This window comes from Garra rufa, chromosome 5, assembly GCF_049309525.1.
Source record: "Garra rufa chromosome 5, GarRuf1.0, whole genome shotgun sequence".
Lineage (NCBI taxonomy): Eukaryota > Metazoa > Chordata > Actinopteri > Cypriniformes > Cyprinidae > Garra > Garra rufa.
Genome location: NC_133365.1, coordinates 9390520 through 9400352, shown reverse-complemented (window position 1 = coordinate 9400352; position 9833 = coordinate 9390520). Strand labels below are relative to the sequence as shown.

At 39.0% G+C, this 9833-nt stretch overlaps 1 protein-coding gene across 2 annotated transcripts in view; it reads right to left on the bottom strand.

The window, feature by feature from the left end:
• Nucleotides 1–30: 30 nt before the first annotated feature.
• Nucleotides 31–9833, bottom strand: part of abl1 (c-abl oncogene 1, non-receptor tyrosine kinase) — a 37176-nt gene continuing 27373 nt past the window's right edge. For both annotated transcript variants that reach the window (XM_073839583.1, XM_073839584.1), the window contains exons 5-11: nucleotides 8702–8786; nucleotides 6281–6458; nucleotides 5704–5888; nucleotides 3469–3621; nucleotides 3235–3324; nucleotides 3028–3156; nucleotides 31–2937 (exon numbers count right to left, since the gene is read on the bottom strand). In XM_073839583.1, the coding sequence (XP_073695684.1) occupies nucleotides 1331–2937; nucleotides 3028–3156; nucleotides 3235–3324; nucleotides 3469–3621; nucleotides 5704–5888; nucleotides 6281–6458; nucleotides 8702–8786 (2427 nt within the window). In that variant the 3' untranslated portion in view covers nucleotides 31–1330. The remainder of the gene's footprint in view (nucleotides 2938–3027; nucleotides 3157–3234; nucleotides 3325–3468; nucleotides 3622–5703; nucleotides 5889–6280; nucleotides 6459–8701; nucleotides 8787–9833) is intronic.

Genomic DNA, 9833 nt, shown 5'->3' with positions numbered 1-9833 from the left:
CAAGCATGCTGACAAAAAACAAACACTACGTTGTTCAAGTAGCAAAATTGCTTTGTATTTTATGCAACAAAAATTGCACCAAGGTTACATTAAGAATCAACTGAAAGTAAGTGACGTGTATTTACAAAGACGAGCAATTAGACTACAAAAGGGTGAGGCTTGAATACAAATTAAAAAGTAGTGGCATGATTTTAAGAGAAAAACAAAACATTGAAATGTCAACACTGGTAGTACCATGTTGAATTAAAGGCAGCTTGTGGTTGGCCTCCTCCTCAGGCGTCGCAGTCAGATGGCAAAGTGTTGGAAAAGACAAACTAATACTGAAAACAACTGCATCATTTCAATTACACAAGCAAAACAAACAGGAAAGTTTCAGTTAAGATAGTCATTGACTCGACTACCACATCCTCAACGAGAATCGTGTGGCTTGTGGTCATTGGATAAAGCTGCTCGGATCACGTTTGTGATACCAGAGCACTTCAGTCAGTGGTGTGTGGAAAACCTTTGAAATGACATCAAGTGGTAACTGAAGGACATTACAAAAAACATCTAGACATATACTGCTTCTCAAGCACTGATTCTCACTTCCAAGTCTTTCTCCTTAAGACAGTAGTGTTTGATTTGATGACCAATGATTCAGCGAGTCTCTTTAAGGCAACGGTGTAGTTATGGAAAGGCATGTATTGCAGTGATTGTGCTGAAGGAACACTTGTTCGAAAGCCTCGACGAGCCTGGAAAAGATGGGATGTTGATCCTGTCAATCATGGCACAGTGTTGCAATCATACAATACTTGATCAGTCGGTTTGAAAATGAAGTTCCTCATATCACAGGGACCGTTCACATCTCACAACAAAGCCCTTTCTTGACCAACCGCACAATGAAAACTAAGCTGGACACATCAATAAACACTCTTATCAATACTATGATCATGAATGTAATCAAAAATATATTTTGATCCCTTGAAAAGTTTGGAAAGAAAGTGTGAGGCACATGAGGTGTTTTTTTTGTCAGTCATCTGCAATGCTAAGATAATGCTGTCTTTAACAAATACTTTGAGAAATTGAGAAAAGAAAGACTTTTTGATAAAAAAAAATCAAGTCACTAAAGCTTGGACCTGGGCTACCTTAAAATCGCCAAACAGACTCTGGAGGAACACTGCAGGTTGCCCTGCATTTGTGCACAGTAATAAGACACTGAATTGTTTTTAAATGTTCCTCTATTTGGCATGAGAAAAGCTGAGGTGGGTTCAACGGAAATGTACATCACGCCACAGCCAAGCCAGAGAAGCCCCAGGCACGTAGATATCAGTTTCATCCGTGCTGTTCTCCGCTACCTCTGAACAATGTCACTGATCTCCTTGACGGAGGAAAGCAGCTTTGAAAAGTCTTGTGGTGTGTTGGCTCCTCCAGTGGCGGCGGGGCAGATCTGCAGCTCGCGCAGGCTGCTCTCCAACTTGTTGATGGCTTCGCGGAAAGCGAACTTGTTGCGCATCTGCTGGATGGACTCGACGTAGCTCGCGCAATACTTGGATAGATTCTTGCCAGCTTCCAACACCGCACTGTGGCTGCCGGTTTGCTCCGAAATGCGGCCGATGGCAGCTCGAAGGAGCTCTGTGCTCTCCAAAACCATTTCACGCGTGATACAAGAGTTGGAGAGTCGCTCCGACGGCTGGCGCGTTTTCCTTAGCGAGCGGCGAGTCGTCATGAGCGGAATGAAATTGGATCCTGGGTCGCCAACAGCCGATCCCGTTCCCATCCCTGGTAGCTGACTGCTTGGGGATGTAGAAGAACTCTTTGGGGGCTGCACTTTTGAGGTGTTTTTGGGCAACTTTTTGGCACTTTCTTGGGAAAGACTTGCGCCCCTGCCTTGTTCTGCAGATCCAGGACTTGGAGGGTTTTGTTCAGAGTTGCCTTTGACTTTGGTATCTGAGGAAACATCAAAAGTGGGACTCCTCGAAGTCTTTCCAGACTTGGCGCTCGAGACTGGAGGTGGTGGCGGAGCCGGTTTGGGTTTCGCAAACTTCCCCTTCTCTCGGTCTCTTTGTCCAGGGACTTCAGAAGAGTTCTTGAGCCTACGTGGCCTGTATTCATCCCCAGCTGCTCCCAGAGGTGGAAGCACATTGGGCTTGAAGAGCTCTGCTTGCAAGGCACTTGTTTTAGAGCTTTCCGTTTGCATCTGCGGCCGACGGCTGAGCTTGGGCGTCAGGGTCAAAGGACTTGATCCAGGACTAGACTCTGAGTCCTTAAACACTTCGTCGGGCGCATCCTCAATTTTCTTGGGAAGGCGTGGTGGTGGGGTAAGGGTGCCACCACGTGGCATGCAATCGCCTTTCTTGCGTGGCAGAGCTGGCTTGCCTCCGAAGGTGCCCGAGTCAAAGTGAGACGACTGGATGTCACGTGGCAAGGTGACAGACTTCCACTCGGTGCGTTCGGACCCTGGGGGCATGCTAGAGGCGGATGAAGACCTTAAGAAGCGCTTGGAGTTTGATATTGGGTCTTCCTCTGCAGGTGGAGTCGTTGCAAGCTTCCCTCCGCCGCCCGATGTAGTGCCTGTGCCCTTTTTCCGTGAATGAGAAGGGAAGAGCTGACCAGGATATACTGGGGCTCCATTGGTGACAGCTGTGGTACTGTTGGAGCTGACCAACTTGGAAGGGTCAATGCTGTGCAAGGCATCATTGGTGGAAGCCCCGTTGTTGAAATCATCTCTGCAGTCAGGACCAGGTCCTCTACGATCCAGGTGCCCGTCCATCTTACCGAACGAGCTGCTGCGTTTTGGGGGCGCCGGGGCCGTTCTCTTCTTTTTCTTGATTAAACTGAATGGATTCATTCGGAACTTATCTTTATCTTTAGATAGGAGGCGATCATCTTCGTTCAAGTTGCTATCAAGGACAGGTCTCGGGAGCATCGGGGGCCCGGCCACATCAGCCTCTGCTGCGTCTGAAAAGGGTATAGCTTTATCAGTTCAATCACCCACTCTGCAGAAAGCAACTCAGAATTAACTGTGAACACTGGGAGAGCACAGCTTACCTGGACTGTCACCATCCCTACTGTCCATGTGTCTTCGTAGTGTTCTTGTCTTGGTGGGAAGTTCTGGTGCCTGCTGTATTGGACCCAGTGTCAGCTGCTTACCTTTTTTCCCCAACTCTTTCTCCACCTCTGCAACCCATGAAGATTTAACATGAGCCACAAGAAAAGTACTAGCAAATCTCGAAACCTCCAGAGACAAATGCTTACCGTCAGAGATACTGGACTCTTGAAACATCGTCTCAAACGCCTGGTGGGTTTCGGCAAAAGAAGGCCGCTCTGCGGGGTTCCATCTCCAACCTAAAAACAGAAACACCAAAATCAGTCGAAAGGGCAACTAAAGAACTCTATTAATTGCTTAATTGTAATCCTCTTATTCAAATACTTTAGCTTGTCGACTTTTTGGTCCTTGGATTTTCTTCAGCAATCTCAAGAGCTACTTACAGGCCCTCATGAGCTCATAGACTTTCTCTGGGCATCCCTCGGGTCTGTCCATGCGGTAATCTTTCTCTAGTAGCTCGTACACTTGGGACAAGTCAATTCCAGGATATGGAGACATCCCGTAGGTGGCGATTTCCCAAAGCAAGACGCCAAATGCTAAAGAGTTTAAGCAAGAATGTCAGTTTTAAATGGGTCATTGACATATAAGGATTTTTGACAGGCAAATTTGTAAGTTTTGTAGTTCAAACATTAAGAATGTTTTGTGCACATAAATTCATATTAATATTTTAAATTAAGTGGTTTTAGTTTTTTCATATAGATGAATTGGCCATAGCCTTAATGTCATGTGGTGTTGCCTTCTCGCTCCAAATAACACAAAGATCTTATATTACTAAACATTTATTTAAAGAAACATGTGAAAGTGCAGGCATTTTAGCCCATAATTTCAATTGACCCTTCGCTAAATTATAACACCAAATCCATTTTTGTTCGACAAACAAACCAGACAGGAGAGTAGATTAACATCAGTGGACTTGAAAAATAGTGTGTAATGATGTCTTGTCACTTGTCGCGACATTAAAGAGCCACAAAACAGTATTTGTTGTCTGAATTTCTTTAAAAAAAATAAAATAAAAATTACAAAATTTGAACTCTGAGATTTTGTTTCATACCAAAAGTAACCTGCTCTGTCTTTTTTTCACTGCATGAGAACATGATGTGTGGCATTAAACTTAAAGGTGCCATAGAATGCATTGAGAGAATATTTTAAATTGTTCTCTGATATCTACATAGAAGGTATATGGCATAGGAAAGGGCAAAAAATCTCCAGAAATGGTTTTACAGGTCCATTTACAACCCTAGGATTTGCCCCTAGAATGAAATGCTCTGTTTTTGCCTTATTTGGAAGCTTCATGAATATTAATGAGCTCTGCTCTGATTGGGTGTTTCACAAAGCTGGCTTGTCTCTATAGCTGGCACATGGATAAAAATATATATTTAATTATGAGGTCTAGCCGCTTTTAATATGCGGTTTGTTGAATCTGCCGTTTTGAATCGCGGACATTTTAGTCTGTTTACTGTGATCGCATGTGCTCTGTGTAAAGTTACAATGCAGAGGGAGTGCTTCTTACCACACAAGTTGAGCTGCTCGTCAGTGATACTCGGGATCAGTAAATCATTCGCCATCATCAGGCAATTATTTCTCCATCATTCACCATCATCAGAGCAGTCATCTCTGTTTATGTGGTAAGTGAAATCCTATGTATTGCAATGTAACAGGCTAACGCTAGCATTAAGCTAACCGTGTCCCTTCTGTGGCTTGCCTTGTTTAACTGATGTGCTGACGTTACTGATGATTGGGCGATGCAAATGTTGGAGGCGTAACTATTAACGATCTCGGCTGTAACACCGACTGTTTCGTAACAGTAGGTGTTATGTTGGAATTGACCTATTTTTCGGTGGTCTTTTGCAAACACTAGATTTATATAAGAAGGAGGAAACGATGGTGTTTGAGACTCATGGTATGTCATGTCCATGTACTGAACTGTTATTATTTAACTATGCCAAGGTAAATTCAGTTTTCCATTCTATGGCACCTTTAATATTCTTTTTTTTTTTACATACCAGAAAAGAAAGTTACAAACCTGCCTAATGCTTCTGTGAGTCTATGGCAAATTGGTATATGATGCAACATCCTATCTTTGAATGCATTTCAATATAAAAAAATACCAAAATGGTAGTTTCTTAATGGTCGCACCACATGATATTTCATAAAATGGAGATCATCAGACAAGGTTTGTTCGTATAGTATAATGGAAATATAAATACAAATGCTTTGCAATGTGATACAGGATTACAAAACAATTTGAAAATAATGCTAAACAATGCAGAAAATGAATCTGGATAAATTTAGGGTAATTTCAAAGATGTTTCCAAAACAGCATTTATGGCCGGACAGTTGCACCACATGATATTTTGACACTGAATAACATTTCAAATAACTAATGTTTTTTGAAAAGTTAAAGTGGGTACATATGTGGGAGAGGTACTTCTTATATATGACATATTTATAATGCATTCAAACCAATTTTTAACTGAAAAAATGCAATGTGACTAAAAATGTAGGTGTCATGTCATTGACCCATGAAGACAGCATGGATATGTCTCAATCTGGGAAGTGAATTCAGCGTCAACAGTATCCTACTGTGTGTGGGGAGTATTTAATTGATTTTTGCTTACCCCACACATCTGACTTGATGGAGAATTTATTATAGGCCAGACTCTCAGGTGCAGTCCATTTAATGGGAAACTTGGCTCCTACATGGGCTATGTAGGTTTCTTCCGTCATCAGACGACTCAGTCCAAAATCTGCCACTTTAACCAAGTGGTTTTCCCCAACTAAGCAGTTACGGGCAGCCAGATCCCTGAAACAAGAACCAGATCATAACCGTGTAAGTGTCACTTCCTACAATAACTAATACTATGTTGTTCCTTATCATTGTCCTGTAATGTTTAGTCATTTTTTTAGTTCACAGAATGATAAAGGACTAGAATGTAACAATATATACATTGCAAAAAAACTGCATGTTTCTGCAATTGTCTTTTTAAGAAATTGTGCTCAGTTATCTTGTGTGCTTGGTTTAACTGCTTTCCTCACTGACAGTTTAATTACTGTTTGTTAAAGTGCTATAAAACTTGTTCTAACTAGTGTGAAATCGCTTTTGTCTGATAAAGCATCACTGAGGAAAAGGCTCAAGACAGAAACTCAAGCTATGCACATCAAGCTACTATACTATACTATACTATACTGGCTCACCTGTGGATAAAGTTCTTCTTCTCCAGGTACTCCATGGCAGAGGAGATCTGCGTGGCCATGTAGAGCAGCACCACAGCATTGACCTCCTTATGGTCACATTCACGCAGGTAATCCAGCAGGTTTCCATGGGTCATGAACTCTGTGATAATATAAAACGGAGGTTCCCTTGTGCAGACGCCTGACATAAGAGAAAAACACAGGACATCAGCAGGTTTCGAGTGATAAGAAGCATCTTCGGGATCATCACATGTCTTATTGTGAAGGAAACTTTATTTAGAAACACGTTCCTTCTGAGCAATAGTGCTATCTTCCCACACCTATCCGGAATGCTGTCTCCTTAACAGTTTTCAAACGACTGCTAAAAACCCATCTCTTTCAAATCTATCTGACCCAATAAATAAATAAAAAAAAATAATAATAATAATAATTTCTTGATCTTTCTAGCATGTACTCATCTAACAATGCCTGATATATGGTATTTTCGAGCACTTCCTGCTTCGATCTGACTCTTAGGATGAATCGCTTGTTCTTCTCCCCAATTGTAAGTCGCTTTGGATAAAAGCGTCAGCCAAATGAATAAATGTAAATGTAAATAAATGTAGTGCTCGATTCATGCTTAATATTTATTGTTCAGCCCAAAAACTCACAAACATAGACTTACTGGTTGAAGATGGTGGATTGATTACAAAATATGCTGCTTGACATTACCTTCCCTTGCGTTTAGAAATACAAAATTCAATCAAGGCAGTTTCTTGTGACTTTTCTCCTTGAAATTAGGTTTTGGAAACTGAAATGATGATGATCCTTATCTTTTCATGGTGATGTTGTCTGTAAATTGGACTAATTTATGAAACAAGTGTGATTTTTAGTGAACGGAGTGTGTGTATTTGTGTTTTAGTTTAAAATGAATGTAGTTGAGGAGTCAATTCCATCAACTCCCAAAGATAAAGTCGAAGTCAACAAACAACCCTGATGAACTGGCCCTTAACTGCTCAAACCTTTTTGTGAAAGTTGCTTTTAATTTCAACTTATAGTAGAAATGATCTATTGTCCACTAATGTAGCACTGTGGCACTCACATTTACATTTATACAGTATTTTGATGATTTTGTCATTTGATCATGTTTCTGAGAAGGTAATAATTCACCAGTGGAGATTCCTGACCCACTTACCCATCTACATTTGATCAGATGTACACTACCAGTCAAAAGTTTTTGAACAGTATGATTTTTTTTTTTTTAAAGAAGTCTCTTCTGCTCACCAAGCCTGCATTTATTTAATCCAAAGTACAGCAAAAATAGTACAATTTTGAAATAATTTTACTATTTAAAATAACTGTTTTCTATTTGAATATATTTTAAAATGTAATTTATTCCTGGGATTTCAAAGCTGAATTTTTAGCAGTCACATGAACCTTTAGAAGTAATTGTAATATTCTGATTTGCTGCTCAAAAACATTTATTATTATTATTATTATTATTATTATTATACAGTTGAGTAGGTTTTTTTCAGGTTTCTTTAATGAATAGAAAGTTCAGAAGAACAGTGTTTATCTGAAATAGTAACCTTTTATAACATTACAAATGTCTTTATCATCACTTTTGATCAATTTAAAGCATCCATGCTAAATAAAAGTATTATTTTCTATAATTTTTTTCTTTTGACACCAAGCTTTTGAATGCTATAGTGTGTAATGTTGCAAAAGCTTTTTATTTCAGATAAATGCTGATCTTTAGATCTTTCTATTCATCAAAGAATCCTGAAAAAAAGTACTCAACCGTTTCAAATATTGATGATAATAATAATAATATTTCTTGAACAGCAAATCAGCATATCAGAATGATTTCTGAAGGACCGTGTGACACTGAAGACTGGAGTAATGATGCTGAAAATTCAGCTTTGAACACAGGAATAAATTACATTTTACAATATATTCAAATAGAAAGCAGTTATTTTAATTAGTAAAAATATTTCACAATATTACTGCTTTTGCTGTATCAAATATACGCAGGCTTGATGAGCAGAAGATGATTCTTTAAAAAACATTAAAGATCGTACTGTTCAAAAACGCTTGACTGGTAGCGTATAAATGCAGGGCCATGCCCCAAATGTGAGGAAAAATCAGCAATGGTAAGTAAATTACACATACTCCACATCTGACTGATAACTTTTTATTAATTCTAATAATGCCTGAGAATGCGATACGTTATAGCGTGACTATAAAATCACAAAGACTGCACTGTAATGACATAAATACATTACATTTATTTACTATTATGAAATACTATTATGATATTTCTTTAATTATTATTTTTTTTAATTTGCTAATAATTAAATATTTGATGTGTTTCCCCAATCTGTTAACCTTAGTCCCTGTACAAATGTGTGTATGAGTCATAGAGTTTGCAAACACTGGACTCACCTAACAGCTGCACCAGGTTTGGGTGCTTGATTTCTTTCATGACTGCAGCTTCTTTTAAAAACTCTTCCACTTCCATTGTGTCCTCCTGCACAAGAGGAAAAAACAATTATCAATCAGCCTTCACTGTCTTATGTTCAAAACTGTATGATTTAGATCAGTGTTGTTTTTGACAACCATCTTAGATTTAGTCTTAGTCTTTTGGACTAAAATGCTTATTAGTTTTAGTCAAATTTTAGTCACTTCTATATGTGACCCTGGACCACAAAACAGTCTTAAGTCGCTGGGGTATATTTGTAGCAATAGCCAAAAATACTTTGTATGGGTCAAAATTATAGATTTTTCTTTTATGCCAAAAATCATTAGGAAATTATGTAAAAATCATGTTCCATGAAGATTTTTTGTAAAATACCTACTGTAAATATATCAAAATGTAATTTTTGATTAGTTATATGCATTGTTAAGAACTTAATTTGGACAACTTTAAAGGTGATTTTCTCAGTATTTTGATTTTTTTGCACCCTCAGATTCCAGATTTTCAAATTGATGTATCTCGGCCAAATATTGTCCTTTCCTAACAAACCATATATCAATAGAAAGCTTAATTATTGAACTTTCATTTGATGTATACATCTCAGTTTTGTAAAATTTTACCTTATGACTGGTTTTGTGGTCCAGGGTCACATATGTGACCGTTTTAGTCCAATTTTAGTCGACGAAAAGTCAAAAAGGTTTTAGTCTAGTTTTAGTCAAAAAAGGGGGAAAAAGTAGTCTTTTAACAAATTAATGTAGGTCAGTAAGTATTTTGCTGTTGGGTAGTGTCACTTATAAGTCACCATTTTCACCAACAATTACAATAATGAAGGAATGGTTTTAGACATAAAAGACATATATTTGAAATACACCCATAGGTCCTCTCGCCATTTGCGACCACCCTGTGTGCAAACTGCCGCCATCATGGTTAATTGTCTGTCTGAGTGACAACAATGTGACGTGTTGAGCACGTTGTGCGCTGCACACCAGGTGGTGGGCGTAACCAAACAAGGATAGAATGCTAAAACGGCTTGCCATACTAGTATGGCAAAGAGTATTTAATGCTAAAACGGCTTGCCATAGCGGCAAATACTTTTTAGGT